Consider the following 22,017-nt stretch of genomic DNA (forward strand, 5'->3'; position numbering starts at 1 on the left):
AAGGAAGAGAAAGTCATGAAAAACAGATGAGTGAGACAAAGGGAGAAAGCCATAAAAAGAGACTGACAGGTGATTACCTCACATGCTCAAGCCTGTGCAACAGGAAACTGATTTCAGTATGGTTGGCTTTAGTCAGTTCTCCTACTCAAGCATGCATCAGAATCACCTGCAGAAACCAAAACCAGACCACTTGGGCCACATTCCCAGGGTTCCTAGCTCAGCAGGTCTAGGATGCATTAGGGGATGTGCAATTCCGACAGGATCTCAGTAAATGCTGACATAGCCAATCCAGGGAACCACCCTAGCTTTTGGTGTAAGAATAACCGGGCTTTGACCATCAAAAATATCTGTTGCAATCAACCCATGTTAGCAACTGGTATCTGTTTTTCAAGTCTCTAATTTGAGGAAGACATTTGATGGGTGCCTGGGGACAGTACAAGGGATTCCACCGGGGATAGACACTGGTATCTACTGGCTTTCTGTAGTATACATAAGGTTGCTTGTGTTAATTAGATATTAAAACCACCAGAAGATCTATTTCTCCTTCTAGTTCTGCAGTGGCAAGCAGAAACACCAAAATGACACCCAGAATTTGGAGGCAGATTTATTTACATCAATAGGCACTGATCAGGATCATTCCCAGAATATCAGGCCCTGATCTCTGGTAGTCTAGGGCTTCTATATGATACACAAGCAGAAGGTACAAAGGAAGTACAAAGGCAAGATGGAACAGCCTAGCAGTTCTTCTGATTAGCTGGCAGGGTGAGATCACCTATTACAAGGGTAGATTAATGATCATCAGCTTATGAAGCTTAGTACAATGGTACAATCAGGCATCCCGCATGTTTGGTTATTCTCTTATGGTTAGAGGGGTCAAGAAAGTAATTACAAAGCCATGAAACAGTTACAGAGCTAGGCAGTTTCAAATGAACAAAGTTTTAAAACAATTTCTCTTGTACAGCTTTTCCCTTTCAGTTCCACTAAAAGTCTTTTTTTAATATGTCACTGAACAACTCAGAGCAGCCCTCCAGCAGATGAAAATGTTATCAAAGGCACCTCAGCTCTACTCTGCAGACAATCACCTTTTTCCTCTTTCAGAGTAGTTGAATAGATGCAAATATATTTTGGCACTCAAGCATAACACATTCAAATGCACCTAAGTGTGAATTTCCCAGATGAAGTTTCTGTAGCACTTCTAAAATGAGAGATGAATCTTCAGTGGATCTGACAAACCAGCTAGAAGACCAAAGGAGTCCACTGATAGGAATGGAAAAATTAATTACTTTCAACAACCATCAGCTTTAAAATAACAGTAAAAAGAAAAAAATAATTAAAACAAGAGAGTTATTCCTAGCAATTTGAGGACAAATGTTGAAATAGTTTTTGAGTTACAACATACTTGACTGTTGTATCATTTCATATTAAGTATATGGAGAAAAGAAAAATTCTAGGGTCTAGACCTCCACCAAGAAGAGCTCCATATCTATGGGTTAAAACATCAGGGTCAAATTCATACTTTTCCCTTTCCATGGAATCAATCTGTGGACTCAGATTATAGGATCATGTGAGTGAGGTGAGCCAAGCTTTGGAGAAAACATCAATAGAGAGCCTGGTCAGATATAATGCTATTTTTCCTATGCACTCAAAAAGGACAAGGAAAAAAGCATCATATGCCAGGCTTTGGTAATATACAGTACATATGTCATTCAATCCATGCTCCTAGCATTAGCAAGTACTCTTCATTTTAGAGAAATGAAAAAAATCTCCTACAATTTAATGTAGGGAAATAGTTTCTGAATCTGGAAAAAGACAATTAACAGACATAGGTATAAAACTTGCCCCTAGTGGTGACAATCTGCTAAATTTAGATAAATCTATTACTGGACATTCATGTGTGTTATGAGATCCAGACAAAGAAGTGGTAATTATGATTTCTGGTTTGTAGTGGGACAGCCCAACTAATAAATTTTTAAATGCAAGTAATTTATTACTGAAGAGACATCTGAAAATCAAATATCACCATATATTGGAAATTGGTAGTGAAACTGGATGCTGTTGGTAATACAAGGTAGGCCAGGAAACCAGTTAATTGTAGAATCAATATAGCTAGAAATGCTTGTAACTTGGGTTAACATGTATCTGTATTTTCTGTTGTTATTACTTTTTCCCTCTATATAAGGAAAACACTGCTCTGACAAAGGATCCAATCACTGGGCCAGATACCAGTGAGGTCCATTCTCAGCACCAAGAGACAGTGGGTCAGAAAGGGTCCTAGGCCAGAGACCACTTCAATAAACCAGATCCTGGGATGAGGACAACAAATGTGTGAAGCCAGGACAGATGGACTTTATGATCCTCAGGGCTGGAGGTACAATCCATATCTGGCCTGCAGAGCTAAAGAGATGAAGCAGCACAGACATATGATTTAAGTTGCAGAGTGATAAAACATGCATGAGAGCATGAGTGATAATGAACAATTTGCTGTAATGTTTGGTCCAGTCTTCTGCTCCTATACAGCAGCTACACAGCTACTCCAGGGTCCATCTCCAACAGTCTCAGCTTTCACCGGTTAATTCAGCAGATCTGACTGCAGAAATTACCCAGGTGGGAGCATGACTATGCAGAAATGTCGTAATTTACTTTAAAAAAATTTTATGGGGAAAAGCCAAGATAGGTTTTTGAGTACAAAAGCCCTATTGTGTTTAATCCTGCTCCATGTTATATTATGTTCTAATGAAGTCTGTATACTTTTCTGCAGTTAAATCTCACAGATTTAGGTGACAATCTTTATGTAGGGATTGCAAACCTTACCTAATCCAACTCCCTCTTCCTCATCAACAGTCACGCCTCTTCAGTCCCCTAACCTTCATTTTTACTATATATTGTCTTAATCACAAACAACACAAAATATCATGCTGTGTTTTAAAATTATGCTTTCAATTCTCATTTTGATAGTCCTTAAACATCAAGATAGATTAGGTAGAGGATTCTAACCCATAATTTTGGAAAGACTATAGGTATTTTCCCCTGGATAAGATCTTTTACTGTTGAAGTTTGTATAGCTAAAACAAGAAAAAAAGTTACAATCTGGCTCCACTCGTGTAATACCTTGAGACACAAAGTCATCTTGCATCTCACTGCCCTAAGACTTGTTAATGACATTTATACTCAGTGCACAGCATTCTAACACCTTGGAACAAAGCATTTTTATGTCAGTTTCATTAACAGTGATACTGAGAAAGCTGCTTGCAGCACAGCTAAACGCCAGAGGAACTCAAGCCCATCTGATCTGAAAAACCATGGCACCACGGTAATAAAACAATTAAGAGCAAGCCCCAGGGAAAGACAAGTCCAACAATTAACCTTCAATGCCAATTAGTGCTATCACTTTCTTAGTGGCACAAATCATATCTATGAGAGTAAGATCAAAATGTAGTTCCTAACACTAGTCATTAAACCGAATATGTATATTCTTCATATGCACTTTCCATTTAGGCAAAAGTTTAAAAAAATAAAAAAACTTAGTAAAAATACTGCATGGGAGATATATTATTTATCTATCAAGCTTTAACCCATAAGACAATTAGAGACATAAGCAATTTCTTCAAACTCAACAAATAAGCTAGAAACCCCCTTTTTTAAAGGGGCATGGAGAGTGTAAAAAGATAATCCCCAAACTACATGTTAAGTTCTAGGCAGGATCCATATTAAACATTACATGCTCTACAAGGAACCAGGGCTCTTTGGAGGTCTGGTTGATTCCAGGGTAAGCATGGAAAGTACAAAATGAGCCTGGAACATAATGTGTCAGAAAGTAACCAAGAGCTCATAGAAGGAAGGCGAGCCTAAAGGACACAGCTTGAAGGAACTCCAAGGGGCCAAATTTGGGACAATTTGAACATCAACATAAATAATGGTAAAACATATCAGAGCCTACTGTATAAGATAACAAGCTCTGTGACTGTAAATGATCTAGATAAGTAAGTAAATGGTAAGAAGAGAAAACTTCTATTACAGTAAAAAGCCAACTGATAAATGTAGAAAACAATAATTTTTAGCAATCATCAAAATAATAATTCAGAAAAAGAAAAACACATGAATTCTAAAACCAGTGGGTAAAACAGTATGATAAAGGATATTCATGATCTAGATGTGCCTTCCCAATATGTTGATTAACATGGTTAATGTTGATTCACAACATTTTATTATTTTCTATTTTCTGTTTGATCAATCTTGCATTCTTACATCTGGTATTCTGAGCAACTTTGTTGAAGATAATAATTCCTATCATTTTGTTTGTTTTAATGTTGTTTTGTTTTTGTCTATGTTGTTGTTGCTGTTTTTTTTTAATTCTCTTTAAAAAAAAAAAAAAAAAAAAAAAAAGCCTGGCCAGATCTGCCTCAACCAAGGGGCATTGTAGGCAAATGAGATCATATGATAGGACAGGAAAAAAACAGTATCAGCTCTCCGATGTTCACATAAAAAATATATTTATACTATCAGTAGGATCATGATAAACTATCAGATAAACACTCCATCTACCTAGGCAGGAATTCTACAATATATCTGACCTGCACTTTTCAGAACTGCCTAAGTCAAAAAGGTCAAGAAAGACCAAGGAACTGTTCCACACCAAAAGAGCCTGGAGAGATGTGTCACCCAGATTTAATATACAATGCTGGACTGGTACTGCCCACTGCTGAGACAAATGGAGAAATGTGAGTAGGGTCTCAGGATCAGAGGTGACAGGAATGTACTAGCCTGAGTTTCCTAATTTGGATACTGTATTATAGCTATACAGGAGAATGTGATTTTGTAAAGAAAATATACAGGGAAATATTCAGGGGTGTGGAGCAACACTACAGTTAGGATCTTGAGTGTTCCCCAACACCCCATATGTTGAAGGCTTAGTCCCAGGGTAGCATGAATGGAAGATGGTAGAACTCTTAAGAGCTGGGGCCCAGTGATAGGTGTTCAGGTAACAGAGTGTGTCCTTGGACAGGACAGCAGAATCTCAGTCCCTTCCCTTCCTTGCTCTAACTTCCTGGCATGAAGGAAGTAGCTTTGCTCTGCTGTGATCAAGATGTGCTGCTTCCCCATAAGCCCCATCTAATCAGTTGACTATGGGTAAGACTCTCCAAAACTGTGAGCCAGAGTACAGCTTTTCTCTTTCCAAGTCAAGTACCTTCCATGATTGTTACACTGGTTACAACTAACACCAACATTTACTTTCAAATGTTGCTGCAATTAAAAAACTGTTTTTCATTATTGCACCTTTTCTCTAATATTATTTCCAAAGACAAAACGACATAACACCAAATCCTCTATGTATAACTAGTCATAAAAACATATAAATAATGGAAATAAAATTCTTAAAAGAAACCCTTGTATTGAAGTATTGCATTTGAGAAGTACTTTAAAAAAAAAAATCCCTTAATGTCATTTTCCACAACAGCATTAACTTTGAAGATGACTACATATATGTTCATGTTTAATTCAACAAGAAAATGGGTATTATAAAGAAGACCTCCAGCAAAACAGAAGAGAAAATAGCATAATAAAGCAAACAGTCTTCACCTTTTATACCTACTCAATAGTTAATTCCAAGATGCATGGTTTCTCACACTGCCTCATCACCTTACTTTCTCGAACAATACATACAAAGAGCTCTGAAAACCAAGGGCCACATACCTTGATTTAGATGTGTGGCCTCCACGATCTGGACACCATTCACAGAGCACTGGGACCCACTCAGGGGTATCAGCATCACCGTCCCCCCAACATTTTCGAAGACACAGTGCTCACTCTCCAAGTCAAGGCCATGAAGAACTAAGTTGGAAAAACAAAGAAGAAAGCTTTTATTTTCCCCCTTTGGTATCTACTACAATGGTGCCCAACCACTTAGCTATTGACTTTACATTTGGAATACTCTCTTTCCTACAAAAGGATTGTCAACTGAACATTTATGCTCAGTAAGAAAACTAAAATGTAGGACTCCTGAGAAAATAGAGGTACCATTTGACTGGCAGCTCAGTGTCCAGGCAGCACCTGCACAAGAAAACAAGTTCTCGGGCATCCACTTATTTTTTTCCTCCAGAAGAGAAGAGTCTGGTAGCTTGTTACAACTCAGTACCACTGAGCTGCTCTGTTTGATTCTGAATAAATTTCTTCTAGAGGCCACCCAAAGCCCACAGAAAAATGGAAGGGCAGAAGGCTCTGTAGGTCTAGGAGTTAGGATGATCCCCACACTTACAGATAACACATCCCAGGAACAAAAAGCAGAGGCAAGCTTGGCCTGGAAAGGATCTCAGGCCCAAGAGGTCTCCAGAAGCTATGCTAGGGGCCCCTGGCCATAACCTGTGCCAATTCTGAGGCCCCTAAGAGGACACGGTCCTACGGTAGCCCTAATCATGACTACCTTGGTTACTCTTGCCTGAGGAATGGCTCGACACAGAAGAAATGTATGGCTAGAGGCAAAATTCTTGGCCAGGAACTCAGACTACAGACCAAGGAGCTCTGTTCCTTCCACACAATGCAGTACTGATCTTCCTCAGGCACACAGAACATGTGTTCTTACCAGTCATCACCATTTACAGCTACCCTGAAGGTCAGATGCATAATTCAAGCAGAGGCCTGCTGCCAACACTTGAACCTGTGGGCTTCTGGGATTGATTTTTAGCTCTCCCAGGCTCCACAGTAAATAGGAATACACACAGGAATGTGCTGGGATTGGCTTGATTAATAGCTTATACTGGACAACAAAACAGGTTCATAGTCAGCAATTCTCAAAACATCTGAAACAACATAACTTTCCCCAGCCAATTCCCACCTTGCCCCACACACATATGCATCCATCACACTACCTTCTCCTCTACAAACTGCCTATGTGATGCTCTGGAATCCTGGCGGGCCCTCCTCTGCTCAGCCCCAACCACCGGTTGTCTGTGGGCCTCATGAAGACTAATGGGAAACGCACCAAGCCAGGCCTCCCTGCATGTGAGTGCTATGGTATCTTCTACTGTGTCACCATCTATGTACAGAAAAGTGTCTATATGCTGCCTGGAAGAAGCTGTAGATTCCCTGTAGCCTTTGGCATGTTTTCATCAATCGCTGTCTCACTGTGACAACTGAAAGACCCGACAGGGAAAAATGTACGTAGGGTGGCAGAATGAATTCACAGTTTCATTTGGTTCATTAAATTAACTGCTCTGTTACTTACTTGAGTACTGTTCAGAATTACAGAGATACACATACTGTGCTGACCAATACCGTATTTGAAAATATTTTTTACAATTTTGAGTGTCACTCAAAAGCAAGTTCCCCATTAAATATGCTTTGAAACATTCAGTGGAAAGAGAAAATTGATGAGTCTCACCAATATCTTGTTCTGTTGAAGCATCTTCTCTACCAACATATGTCTGACCTTCCTGGGAAGAAAAGTCGAGTAACATTTCTTAGTGAGAACAGGGTGCCTGCTTCCCCCCTCTCCTCACTGAACGCAAGCAGACTGAGAGCCAATGCAATCAATGGGCAAGGGCGTGGTCTCCACGCAGGGTCGACTCATTGAGGCAGGGCCCAACAGCCCTCAGGTATGGAAAATGGCAGTGCACTGCTGAGGCTCTGCTCAGCAATGGTTAGGTTTCCACCTGGCACTTGTCACCAATTCACTCATGCCAGCAGGCCACTGATGTCCCCGATCCTTGCTGGGGAAGCTCTCTGCCCATGCCAGGCTGACTTTGTGTGCTGTGTGTGTCTGAAGGTATGGTACGTGGGAGGCCAGTGTAGCATCTTTCGTAGTTTAGGTCATGGATCAGCAAGGACATTAAAATCAACTTCACAGGCACAACCATCAAAATGGAACTTTGCTTGCTGCACATGGGTAACCTACTCAGAGGCAAAGCCAGTGACAAAAGTGGGAGGCACAAACTTACAATGACCACAAGGACCCAGGAAACTGTACACACAACAAATCCCAGCCCTGGGCATTTCAACTGTTACTTCCTCTGTCTTTCTGCCTTTTTGTTCCTTGCCTCCTTTTTCCTGCTTCTGCAAAATAGCAGCCAAAATGACTGACTCATCATTTAGCTTTCAGACCACTGCACACGAACGTGGGAACTTCAAAGACCACAGAATCCCAGGGAACTGTTGCAAATCCCCGAAGGGCTCAAAGATGTGTTACATATTCTTTAACAGCTGCATTCATGACCACAAAGTATTATAATAAAGCTTTCTAATGTCTAGAGAGAAAACTGGAAACAAAATTAAAATGTTCCACTTAAGCAGGTTCTACCTTCAAATGATACAAGATGATTCCAGTGCTCAGAAGGTCATCATCAATGCCGATCAGGTGGGGCAGCTCGGAATCCAAAACGACCCCAATCCCTTCCTTCCTAAGGGCTAGCGTCTGTTCCTGAAATAAGAGAAAAGGCAGAGGTGACTTTGGGGTAAGAGAACTTCATAGTAAGTATTTTTAAAATGCAAGAAAAATGGACTTTAATCTTCACACTGAAATCCTGGCAGGTGATACGCAAGGTGAACACAGGACGTATAAAACGTTCAATACAAAATGAATTATATAGCTTGGTATGTAACTTTCTCAACACCAATCTCAAAGGCCGTTTTCCTCAGGAAAGATTTTAGGACCACTCACCACAAAGTAATCTTTCTCCCTTCTTCAGAGCCTTTTACTTCCCTTCAAATCCAGAATCTCGATTGGTGGCTCTTCTCACCCATCACCATGGTACCCTATGCATGTTCTTGAAAGTGGCCATTTGCTGCACATTAGGCACCACTGGCACCAGACAACCTGTGTCTCCTGTCTTCTGGATCATTCTCCCTACCTATATGTCTGTAGCAGATCACCTACAAAGCCATCCCCCCAACTCCCTGAGCTGCATCTCCCTCAGCTACCACTAATTTCTCTGTGCCCTGAGAGAAAATCACCTCAAGATGTGGCTCCCCAATTCCTATCATTCTTTAAACCTTCCATGGAGACTGTCATCCTTAGTCTCTGCCTACACTGACTCTCTTGAAGATCTCCTCTTGACTCCTGACTTCACCTGCCATCTGTATGCTGAAGCCTCTCAAAATCAGCAGAGCAAAGCTCCATACTTACAAATATACACCTGTCATGGTCATTATCCCACCCCAGGGACCCCAAACTGGCAACTTAAAGGAGAAGAGATTTATTTGGTTCACAATTTCAGGGGGCTCAGTCTTGGCTGGCTCCAAGACCAAAATACCATGATGAACGGTCTTACCAGAGGAAAGCTGCGCACACCATGGTAGCCAGGAAGCAGAAAGAAAAGGGAGGAGCCAGCCAGAGAAAAAAATACATCCTTTCCGGTCACAGTCCCACCCAGTTCTGCCTCCTAACAGCACATTTAGCCATGAACTCACTGATGGACTATCTACTGATGATTGCAGCACCCCCATGAGCCAACCACCTTCCAAACACATGAGACTTCTAAGCAATATTTTAGACCTAGACCGTAACAATACCCACATAACTCAATATACCCGTGCAGACACCAAACAGGCAGCCCACCTTTAATACTAAAAAGCATAACCCTGACCTCCAGACTGATATAGCACAGTAAATGCCAACTTTCCAGCAGTTACTCAGATCAAAACTCATGGCTACACTTCGCTCCTTTCTTTTTCTAGTCTAAACCCTACCTCCACAGTGCTGACTCTTACCTTGCAAATAAGGCCCACAACTAGTTATGTCAAGTCACCTGCACTACTCTGCCCCAGCCCAAATCATCATCTTTCGCAGTAATCCAGGCTGTCGCTTATACCCCGTGATACCACACAACTCAGCAGCCAGAGCAAGTCAGAGCCAGTTATTTCTCTGCTCAGATCGCTTTGGTGTCCCCCTGTTTCAGAGTTAAAAACCTTTACCTTCACAATGCTTCACAAGCTTGGCAGACCTCAGGCCTTGCTGACCTGCTCTGTCTCCTGCAGGACCACACTCACTTCTCTCTAGGCAGCCTGGTTGCTCACTAGGCCTCCCTCTTACCAGCCTGCTCCCACTCAGAGCCTTAGTCACTGCTCTTTCTTCTGCCTTTGTGTCATTCTATTCCTGCTCTTGCCTGAGACCACGGTCTCTCATGCTCGGCACTACAGACACCTATAACTTTTCATTCTTGAGCACTGCTGGACACTTAGCAGCATCCCTGGCCTCCACCCATTAGCTAGTAGCAAAATTGCCCTCCCCTGAGTGAGGGACATTGCCAAATGTCTCCTGGGGGATCACACAGGTCCAAGGTGAGAATCACTGCCCTTGCTACACATATACCATGGCCCATTACTTCCTTCAGGATCTGCGCAAAGCTGCTTTCCCCATCCCTCCACACGGAACAGCAAGTACCATGCTTCCTCGCGCTGACCTGTCTCTCTCCCCTGTAATCATTACACATGCAGTAGCCAACTACCGCTGGCCCCATGAATGAGCGGGAAGTGCATGGAGTGCAGGGCAAGACACAAAACATACACAGAGCAGCCCTCAGAGAGGAGCCTGGCTGGACCATGTCTTAATGCCAGGCACAACGGGCCCAGCACAAAAGACCTCTAATATCAGGTTTTTAAGGGAGTCCAAGGTGGAAAGTAGACAAATTCTGCGAGAGTAAAGGTGAAATTTTCAGTCTCAAGGCTGCGCCATGCTGAGTTCAGCCTGAGTCACACCCTAGAACAGGGCACTTTGGGAGCAGGTTCCAATCTGCTAATCAAAGCGCTGGTCAGGTTCCTGATGAATCTCCTCCTCCCCCTGCCCTATACATCTCCATATCTCAGTGCTGCCAGAAAGTACAGGCTATTCCTTATCTTCCTGGCATGGATTAATGCTATTTTGATGTCACTCAAATATTCAAACAATGTTCTAGTAAAGGATTGAGAACTTCTCAAGCTAGTGTCAAAGCAGAACTGAAATCTTGCAAACAAGGGAGCTTTTAAGAGGTTCTGGCCCACTGCGGTGACAGAAGAAGAGTCCCTCAAGCCTTTCTCACTGCAGAGCTCTAGGTCTCAAACACAGCCACAGACTTGGAGTACAGTCATGGGAAAGGGCGACCAAATGAAGTGGCAGGAGAAAAAAAAGAAGGCTTAAAAGAAACACATAAAAATCACCACTTGAAAGAAAGCAATTTAATTTAACAACCATTAAATAGATTCACAGAGAAAATGACCAATGCATAACTTAGATTCAAGAAAGGGAAATGAAGCGTATCATTGTTCTTCAATTACTCCTCTTATCAGCGGGTTCCCATTCCATGGTTCAGAACCTCAGGCTGTGAGATGGGAGACTTCAGTAACCTTGATTTACTACACCAAGGCCCTTGCAAATCTTGGGTAAAAATGAGCACGCCACATAAAACAACCCCTACCTCCTACTGCTCAGATACTGGTAGAATTCATGTTCTCCTTCCTGCCCATGGAATTCAAGCAGAAGTAGAAAGTATGTGATCTCTCTTTTTAAAGATGTATATTGTGGTAGAGGACTTAATCTCACAGCTGCATTTCACAAAACAAGGTCCCCACTGGAAGGTTTGGTGGTTCCAAACTGTGTGACAGTACTGCACACAAAGGAAGCAGCCCCATAGGATGGACTAATTCAGGGCTCTAAATCCAGGTGGAAAAGAGATCGACTATTTTCACAACTCTAGGGCCGTATGCATTTTCTTTATGGAAAAAAAAAAAAAAAAAAACGACAGTAAGGTACTCCCTTCCCTTCTCCTTCAAAAAAAAAAAGAGAGAGAGAGAGAGAAAGAAAAAGAAAAAGGAAAGTCAGAATAATAAACTAGAATAGCTCCTACTCAAGGTGGGGAAATTGCTTTGGACTCTATTCAAGTTTAGTTTAGTGTTCTTTTTAAAAAAAAATTGAAAAACACTTCTTTTTCTTCCTTGAATCAAGTCTCACAGACTTTGAGAACACTGGAAATTTGTCATTTTAAAGCCATTAGGTCAAAAGCATTACTTATTCCCACCCACCTCCACACACGCAAAAACACACACACACTCACACGCTCCACTCTTGCACACATACAATGGGTAACACCTGCATTAGGAGAAAGTTTTCCAGGCCTGAAAGTGGGGGCAGATGAATTTATGATTAATGTTGCCCTAAAGCTCCATGACATTCAAGCTGCATTCAACTACATGATATTATAAAAGTGTCATCTCATAAAACTGAAAATGAGGGTTTAAATCATGGCTTGAGTGAAAAAGTAATTTCAGACAAAAATATCTATCACATATAAAATATTTATTGAGTGGCATCTACTGTTATACATAATTTATGAAACACCTCTTGGATAAGACGACGGAACACTTGACATGGCAGAGCTGGCCACCACCCCCACAGGCTCACTGGGTCCCACAAAGAGAAAGAGGCAAACACATGGAGCTGCACAAAGCTTGCATGGAAACAAAGCTTTCAGCAGACAACACTGCTTGAATGAAAAGGAAACTACAGGCTAAGATGATCAAAGCAATCTTGCATCTGCTACTTTGAACATTAACTTCATTACATTTGCAAATAATATACTCAATATGCTTTTCTTCACACCTAACACCTTTTCTCGTAAAACACCTCTGAATTTAAAACATGTGCCCAGTACTGGGGCTGACACACAACCACATTAGGGGGATTCGAGGGCTGCCCAGATTCTTGGGGTGAGGTCTTGGCTCATGGGAGATTCCCTTGGACAACAAATCCTGTGCATTAGACTGAGCAAGGGTTCTACCTCTTATAGTCACGTGTTCTTAGTGTCTGGCACTGTACCTCACAGAACTGGACAACTTCCTTGAAGTTACATGAGGAAGTGAAGACCAACACAGAAACTAACCAGACTGGGGGTGGGGCTCAGTGGTACAGTATAGCTTTAACAAGCACCAGGCCCTCAGTTCAGTCCCCAGCAGCGAAAACAAAGCCAACACAAAAACTCATCAACAACAAAAACATCTGCCCCCTTTTGGAACTCCTACCTGGGAGCTATGTTTAGCTTGGAAAAAAACTATGAAAATAGTGGCAATGGGTATGCCCAATTAAATTAAGCATACTCTATGAAATGGTGTTTTCTCACACTGAGTTTTCTAGGCGGATGCAGTGGCACTGGTACATGGTAATCATTCAATCGTGGCTGATTATCTGGTACTATAGGAAATGATTTTTAAGTGGAATCCCCTCTAACAGATAAAAATTGAGTATTAGGATCTTTTTATGGAAAGTTATTCTACAGATAATTACATATTTAACTACTGGAATTTTGAAGAGTTGACTCACATCTATGAAGTGCACCTAACCTTTCTAATCCCAAGCAAAAACACTGAGCACAAGTCAGTGTGTGTGTGTGTGTGTGTTTTGGGGGAGGTATCAGAATGGGGTACTGAAGCACACATCTATGTGGGTGTCCAGAAGGAGGGAGAAAAATCAAGCCAATAGGCAGACTTCTATAAAAAAAAATTATCCCATAGCAAGACTACTTTTCAACTTGAAAAAAACCTGCATGTGATTTTTATTTAAATTTTAACAGATGGAAAAGAAACTGAAGTATTTGTTGTATGTCAACCAAATGTTTCTTTATTACAAGAGGCATTTCCTAAAATATCCCTCTAGGTTAAAAAAAAGGCATTATGAAACCTGTCCACTGCCTCCCCATATTTGCCATGCGTGCTTTGGCTTTAAGCACCACTCTCTGAGCTAGTAACCAGGTTGAGAAGGTCCGCTCCTGCCCTGACACCTGAGTGATATCACAGCTGTATCAATCTGAGTCCACATGGTGCTCATATTTCACTGCCCTTGAAATGTTGAAGACGTAGCTCCATTTTCTTCAGAAATTGAATACTGCTTAAAGAAATAATAAGTTCGTCTGATTTTTACTCCAGGGCACACAATTTGGTTTTCTGCCTGGTTATCTAAAGAACGTTTCTTTTATCCTTGAAATTCAATAGCTTAATGAGGCTAGGTCTCAGTGTTGAACGTGCTGTACTCTACATTTTCCTGGAACACAATATATTCTTCTAATCTGAAAACTCAATTCCTTTTTTACATTTCACAAGAATTGTCTTGTGTTATTTCCCATCTTCTATTTCAGTTGTTGATTGTCTACTTCAGGAACAACAATTATCCTCATATCACACTGTCTTTGTCCTCTCTATCATATAGCTCCAGATTGCTTTAATGTCGTGATCGTTTCACTAAGATTCTCGAGCATTTAAGCTCTCTTATTCACTTGATTTTCAGTGGTATCTAGTCTTTTCCTTGATATTTCTAATTTTATTTATTAGTTCTGTAATGATGCTGCTTTGGACTTCAAAATCTTCCTTTAGTCTGCAATCTCCCTATTTTCATCTCATTCTGTTTTGATTATCATCTTCCTTTGTTTATTGGATTCATGTTTCTCATTAACTTGTTCTATGGAATGAAATAATTATAAGGAATTCCCTCCTATACTGTAAAGTATCTTCATCTAGATTAGGATCTCGTCCATGATGTATTCCTTTTCTTTCTTCTTCCCTTCCTTTCTTTTTCTATCCATTCACCCATGGCTGCAGTTATGATCACTTAATGGCCCTACTTCTCCTCAATTTGTGTGTGGTTAGCTGTGTCTAAAAAGTGCTGTACCGTTCTATATGCGCAGGGTAACACAGAGGCCTTGTCCTTTCTCATTAGAAGATGGTGATCTGCATCCCATTCACTTTTCTCTAGCCACAGGGGATCACAGAAGGCCAGGAGACCTCAACCAAGGCACTGGAAAGCCTCTCTATTCAAGTTCTTGGGCTCTGCCCTCTTTTCAAAAGTCCTTCAATAATTTCCACTGGACTCCCTCCTCCTGTTTGGGAAGAGGGTTTTTCCCCTGGGAAAGAACCAGGAGATGTTTCCTACCTCCCCCTTGTCAAACCAGGGATCCACTTACAAGAGACCAGCTCTGCTATTCACCATGTTCATCCTGTGATCACCAACAACCATGGTCATTACTGCTCTGGGGACTGGAAGGTAATAAACAGGGTTTGTAGAATCCTCTCAGACTGAGCTTCTGAGGTACAGGCTTAGGAAGACCTCCACACAGTCCTCCCTCCACTCTAAGGCCAGCTCACGGCCTTTGTGCCCACTGCCTCCCCTTAGTGACTTCACAGTGATGTTGCTGCTGGCTCATGTCTACTTTGGTTCTTATTATCTCATTTCTTTGTTATCTGTGATGCCCTCTCTAACTGCCTCTCTAGCATCAAAGTCAAGAATAAGATTTCAGCAAACCACAAAACAGAAAGACAGAAAGGAAGCATATTCTAGGTTTGGGGGATTTCTTTAGCAAAGATATGGAGGCTGGAAACCCTGACATAAACACAAGGAACTGCTGGACATCCACTTTACCTGATACACCTGGAAAGATCGTCCAGAAAGCTAGACAGAAATATTACTGGAGTCAGAGACTGCAAGAGCATTGGAGATGCTCCAAAGGGGAACTGGTTGTGACTTCAGAAGATGAGTCCAGCAAAGATGGGTAGGACAAACAGGAATAAAGCAAGAGGGAAGACAGCATTAGTTTGAGAGGCACTGCAGGTAGATGGACTCTGTGACCAACAGTTCAGTACAGATATTCTCAACTGCTTTATTCCTTTTAATGAGAAATATAGAAATTAGCAAATTTCAAGAAAATCTGATAAACATGTAAAAGAATTTTAATGCTAGGAAAAAAGACCAACATTTCCTTGTAAAACTTCCTAGGCAGTTCAGTAAGTAGAAACTGTTTACCTATCAAAAAAAAACATTCACCAATTTGAGAAGTGTTGTCTAGTAGCTCAACATTTTAAATACTATATAAATCCTAGTCACTGTCACAACAAAAAATTAGCTATAAAATCCTCAAAGTAAACCACAAGCTGGAATTCACCCAGAAACTACTGTTTCTAGTATATTTTTTTTCCACATAGAACCTTACCCACCAACAGGGAAAGAAAATGGTGCCAAAATTATCAAATAGTCGACAAAGCTGTTAACTGCCCCAGCTCCCACCCTGCCTCACACAAGCAGCCAAAGTGAGCCATGGAAAAAGGTCAAGGGCCCTTCATGCTCTGCGGGGAGAACCTTTAACTCTGCTATGCTCCCAGGAAGAACAATAACATGAGTAGAAACAGAATGGGTAGGCATGTTCTATGTGTCTGCAAAGCTGAGTGGTCCCATCATTCACCAGACGGCTCTATTGATTATCCCATTTGACGCTTAATCAGATCTAAAATACAAACTGCAACAAAATAAGAACTGTCTGTGAAAGCTGAGGAGTGCAGGAGTGGAGATCTAATAGCCTGGCTACCACCAGTTAGTGGGGTTCAGCCGCCACAGAAGGGGCCTCTGGGAAGGAGGCAGCTCAGGTGCAAAGGCAGAATACTCAACCCACAGGCGATAAAGAGGCAGGTAGTTCTTGGAGTCACCACTCACTTCTCTTTCAAATCACACCCCCATACTGGCACTACAGCCAGCTGGCTCCCAATGCATGAGACACTTTCAATCACCTGCTCCTCTCCTCTCCACTGCCTCTGCTCTGGGCCCCACCACCTCCCTTCTCTGCCTGCCCCTCCGACATCCCATTGATTCTGCATCTCCTCTTGCCACCCTACAATCTACTCACTGCATGGCAGCCAGCGCCACCTTGTCAGAGTCTCAAGAGGTCAGGTGTGAGATCCTACAGTGGCTTCCCATAGATGTTGAAAAAGTCGGCCCCCACATCTCACCTATCTTGCCCCCACCCAGCTCTCCAAGCTCAACCCCTCTACTCTCCACACACTCAGCACTCCCACTGGGGTCTCCTCATGCCCACTGCAGACCTCTCCAGTGCTGCTCTCAGCCTGGGGCCTGTCCCTCAGCTCACAGTGACCACCCTTCCTGTTAACCTGCGCTTTCACACAGGCTGCCTGTCCTTTGGGGAGCAGAGGCACCAGTGGATGAGATGGACAAGGTCCTTGCTCGGATGAAGCTCACCTTCTGTCCAACGCCCCACCCTGTGCCCAGGTGCACTCTGCTACTGCACTAGCTTCCTGTCTTTAGAGTGCTCAGGCTATGGCAATGAGCTCAGATGGTAGCGTACTGTCTGCCCCACCCCCACCAGAAGCACACAGTGTGCCCAGGTCAACACACCCTGCTCAGGGGAGGAGCGATCACGACGGTCAGTGAGGACCAGCTGACTAAACAGTCTTCAGGGTCAAGACTTCTCTTATCAATCCTGTTTCTATGGTCCTTCCTGAGCAAAAGCAGGTCCCGAACCTCAAAGGACAGTCCAAATGGCCGCAACAGGTCAGAAGCTATTAAGAGAAACTAGCTACAATGTCAAGATCTGATTCAATTGGACTATCAGCATAAATAATTTAATGTGTCGCAAAAATCTGAACCCATTGTCACAAAGGTGACAAGATTGGCACCTGTTACAGGAACTGAGATAGGAATGCAAAAGCCTTGCTTTTTTCCATGTCTGAAGCAATCCATATTATAGTCCCTACGGTCAACAGAAACACATTTAGAACAGATGGTGAGCGGACCCAGAACTCACCAGGGCAGAGTGGTAAGAGAAGGGCCTGGCTACCACCTACTCCGTGGTGCAAACAAATCAAAGCTTCCTGGCATCACTGGCAGTCACCTCGAAACAGCAAATGTAATGACCATTGTCCTTTTAATGAACAGAAACTCTTGGGGCAGCTCAATTTCTACTGCACTTCCCACTGCAGAAACATCATTATTTAAACACCAACAGCTAAGTGCTGGCAGGCAGTTCACAGAAGAGACTGCATGGATCTTTCTGATGAAACAGTCCTCTTTGCTGAGCAAATCATCCAGATGTTGGTATTTAAATTATGCAAAATACATAATACCAATTAAAGAAATTATGTGTGAAAATATGCGAGAGCAAATTTACTCACATTAATATTTAACTAGGCTTTTTAAGTAGAGCAGGATCTTATGATCACAAGTACTTATAGTACATTTGACCTAAATGGAAGCCCAAAATATCCAAAAGTGTTCACCAAACTTTGCTACAACAGCATATTCTATACAGTACAAACTTGAATATACAACAAGATTGCTGAACGCCAGGATTAAGAGGGATGGTACACCACAGAAATTGTCACTCTGGTAATGGTCTTAAACTCTGCTCTTCAAACCTGGCCTCATAATATGGATTGCTTCAGACATGGAAAAAAGCAAGGCTTTTGCATTCCTATCTCAGGCTCTTCAAACCTGGCCTGAAAATGCACCAAGCTCATCTCTGCTTTGTGGCCTCTGCTCCAGAGTAGTATCTTCTTGTACAGCTCCTCTTTCCCAGCCAGTTCTGGGCTTACCCAGTCCTCCACTCCCTCAGGAATCACTTAGAACCTCCTGGAGTCCTCTCTGGTCTTTCACTTTGCACTGACCACAGCTTTTTGGGTAATCCCCTGGATCTTATTCACAAACCAGTGACCTTATGTCCTGTAGTGGATTGACAAATGGTGGTCAATTTATAACCCCCAGCTGAACTGAGTAAGCGTGGTGCTAGGTGTGCGAGGCCTACCTGGGGATTGTTGCCACCAGCATCAGAGGCAGAACTAGAGAAGAAGTTAGGCTGTTGGGAGCTGAGAAAGGTTGTTGCAAGCTGGCAGAAACTGTAAGGAGCTGCTGGTTCTGTTGGAGGAACTTTTCATGCTGGATTTCCTGATGAACTTGCTGTTTTCATCCTCCAAGGAGCTCGGCGCCTATCTGGTACTGAGAATAGTTTTGGTTTGCTTTTGGGGGAGCTCTGGTCCTCACTCTGAGCATCACTTCCTGGCTCCGGAGGGGAAGAGGGTGCACAGCTTAGTCTCCTGAAGAAGCCTGTTGTATTGGCTTTCCTGATGGGAACTCACTGTCTTCATCCTTTCAGGAGATCGGGACCTCACTATTGCTGAGGATGGCTGTGGTACTTTTCAGGAGAGCCCTGGTTCTTACTTTGTGCATCGCTTCCTGGCTCCAGTGCAGATCCCTCAGCCTGCTAGCACAGATCCTTCATCCCGATGGCATAGACTTTCTAGATTCCACCACAGATCTTTGGGCCTTCCCAGCACAGATCCATGAAACAGGCCTGAACGAGATATTGTTGTGGGCTCTAGGCCTCCAGGTGGACTCATGGGAGGCACGTTATGAATGAGCTCTAGGTCTTCAGCTGGACTCATGCAGGACATTTCTCTGGGATCCAGGCCCTCAGCTAGATTCCCTGGTCTTAGTGTAAGGACAGATTTCCTGCACTCTTTTGTGTATCATTCTTTGAGTGACTATTATAAATGATCTTATAAAATATGTGTCCTGTTATATATTGTTCCCCTTGCAAAATAAGCCCCAAACCATAACATGTCCATATCTTGCTTCTCCTACTGAACCAATGGAGTGCCAATGAGCTTTCCAAATCATCATGCCTGAGTCAGCACTTGGTCCTTTAAATGAGTACCTCAAGGGCAAGGCCCAGGTATTCTGCACCCAGGGTTGGGCCATGAATGTGTATCCTACAAACAACCAACACTCTCTGCCGGGTGCATTCTGAGGATGCTCAAAAGGGCAAGTGCTGTGACCTCACTCCTGCATTTAATTGTTTCAGTGATTCACTCAAGCAATACCTAGTGAGTATCTGCTACCTGTCAGGTGCTAGTCTAAACTAGGGATATTATCACCAAGCAAAACACCCCCCCACACATATTATTATCTATATTATCATTACACTGGGTTTATATTTATAATATAAGTAAATTGCATAAATATACCTATAGATATGTCTCTATGTAACAATTTATTAACCTTTAAACAGATTTACCTCTATCTATTTAACAATTTTATAGATAGTAGGTATTATCTCTGCATACATACCTTGTGGCCTCCAATTAGCACAGATAATCAGAAAAACTATCACAAAAACAAAACCAGCAGCCTATAACCAGCATTTGGTTCATCCAAAAAGTTTCAAAGTCCTAAAACTTGACTGCGTTATTAAATATGTTATTTAATTCACCAAAATTCTAGCTCCTGTAGAATTTGCAGCACTGTGGCAAAGTTCAGGTCTATAAGGCCAAGCTGCCAACATCCAGTCAGAGACTCCATGAATTCATGGAATAACTCAGGTCAGCACACCAATATGGAACACGCAGTGCCTAGAACACAGAGGTGTCTGCTGCTACACTGCCGTACGGAGGAAAGGCTTTCCTGCCAGTTCTTCACCATCAGACCTGCTTTACTAGGCCAGAAGGCACAGGACAGCACCTCCCCTGCACCTAGCCCACGGCCCCACAGACTCGCTGATCTGGAATGATCTAGTGCCAGGGAGAGAAAAGGGGCTCTGTGTGGTCAACCACCAAAATCAAGATAAAGGACGCACTCAGTGTGCTTCAGGGCTGAAATTCAGAGCTGCCCTGTGGGCCAGGGATACAGTTCAGTGGAACAGCGCCTGCCTGGCAAGCGCAACATCCTGAGTTCGATTCCAAGTACCAAAACAAACAAAAAAACAGAGTGGCTCTGTGAGGCAGGTGTTACTACCAAGCCTCACTGAGTTTAGAGATGAAACAACTGAGCCTTAAACGGTATACATCATCTGCTGCAGCCACGGTTGCTCAGAGTTGCTGTACCCGGAAGGCGTTCAAGGTCCGTGCCAGGGCCTGAGCTCCAGTTTCACAGTTATTCCTGTACTTATGCTCACCACGTGTGATTGCTCATTTACATGATCTCAGCCATGTGTGTTCTAAGTCAGCAAACAAAGGGGAATTTTAAGAGGTAAAGAAAAACCATTCAAATATCAATTAACTCAGAGCTTTCGCTATAATGCCCAAGCTTAAAATTACATAAAGCTTTATTTTACAACACGAAAAGCTAAACTCTTCTCGGTTGATTAAACACAGGGAACAATGTCTCAGTTGATTTAGTATAGGAAAGCATGTGGCACATATCAAGTATATGTAATATTGACCACAGCACAATTTATGATAAATGAGACAGCTGATTTAAAACTGTCCACTAGGTTACATCAAATGCAATCTCAAAGTCTGTTCAAAGTGTGTGTGTGTGTGTGTGTGTGTGTGTGTGTGCCTGATTCGCATACACATGTGTATATGAACTGTATTCTGCTTAGCCTTCTATAACAAAATACCAGAGATTGGGAGGCTTAAACAACAGACATATACTTCTCATAGTTCAGAAGGCAGGGAAGTCCTAATCAAGGTGCTGAAGAGGTCAGTTTCAGTCCGAGGCCTCTCCTCTTGGCTGATGAGAGGCCAGCATCTCCTTGAGGGATCCCATGGCCTTTCCTGGGTATATCACAGGAGGTTAGACATCCTTCCTCCTTATCAGGTCACCTGCTTTATGGATCAGGCCCCACCCCAAGAAGCTTAACTTTAACCACTTGCTTCTTTAAGGCCCTATCTCTAAATGCAGTCGCAATGGATGCCAGGGCTTCCACATATGCATTTTGAAGGTACACACTTTAGTGCAGTGTGTGTTTCTATAATACATTAATACATAAGTATCTAATATTATATGTTCAAGATACAGAATATATTATAGCTATAATAATAAAGGTAAGAAGAGAAAAGGCAGACTGAGATTGACAGATATCCCACTCAATATTCCAGCACAGAATCAATGTTATCTCTGGCTAATGTTTTTCTTTATACTTTTTCACTTTCCAAATTTCCAGTATCAAATACACTGTAAACAAAATGACTCAATGCAAGTTACAAAAAATTTTAAAATAAAGGCACATACTTCCATATGAAAGTTTAATCCTTTTATGCCTACTGTTCTATTTTTGGAATGCAGTTAACTATGGAACATAATAAAATATTTTTCTCTTCAAGTTCTTGCTCCTTGAATTTTTCTAGGTAATATACATGAATTTCATGCAAAAATTCAAAAAATTGCAACCTGTGGCATGAATGGGTTAAATACTTACTGACTTGATTTATTTCATTTTATTTAAAATATGCTTTACTTAATCTTAAGTATATTTCCAAGGCTAAATTTGATTGTATGTTATATAACAT

At 42.2% G+C, this 22,017-nt stretch overlaps 1 protein-coding gene across 5 annotated transcripts in view; it reads right to left on the reverse strand.

Annotated features, from left to right (window-relative positions):
* Kif16b (kinesin family member 16B) overlaps positions 1 to 22,017 on the reverse strand; it is a 290,964-nt gene that overhangs the window by 147,266 nt on the left and 121,681 nt on the right. For all 5 annotated transcript variants that reach the window (XM_013512331.1, XM_005380898.2, XM_013512330.1 and 2 more), the window contains exons 13-15: positions 8,291 to 8,410; positions 7,376 to 7,427; positions 5,692 to 5,829 (exon numbers count right to left, since the gene is read on the reverse strand). In XM_013512331.1, coding sequence (XP_013367785.1) covers positions 5,692 to 5,829; positions 7,376 to 7,427; positions 8,291 to 8,410 — 310 coding nt within the window. The remainder of the gene's footprint in view (positions 1 to 5,691; positions 5,830 to 7,375; positions 7,428 to 8,290; positions 8,411 to 22,017) is intronic.

Source organism: Chinchilla lanigera, unplaced genomic scaffold (assembly GCF_000276665.1).
Source record: "Chinchilla lanigera isolate Chin_1 unplaced genomic scaffold, ChiLan1.0 scaffold00014, whole genome shotgun sequence".
NCBI lineage: Eukaryota > Metazoa > Chordata > Mammalia > Rodentia > Chinchillidae > Chinchilla > Chinchilla lanigera.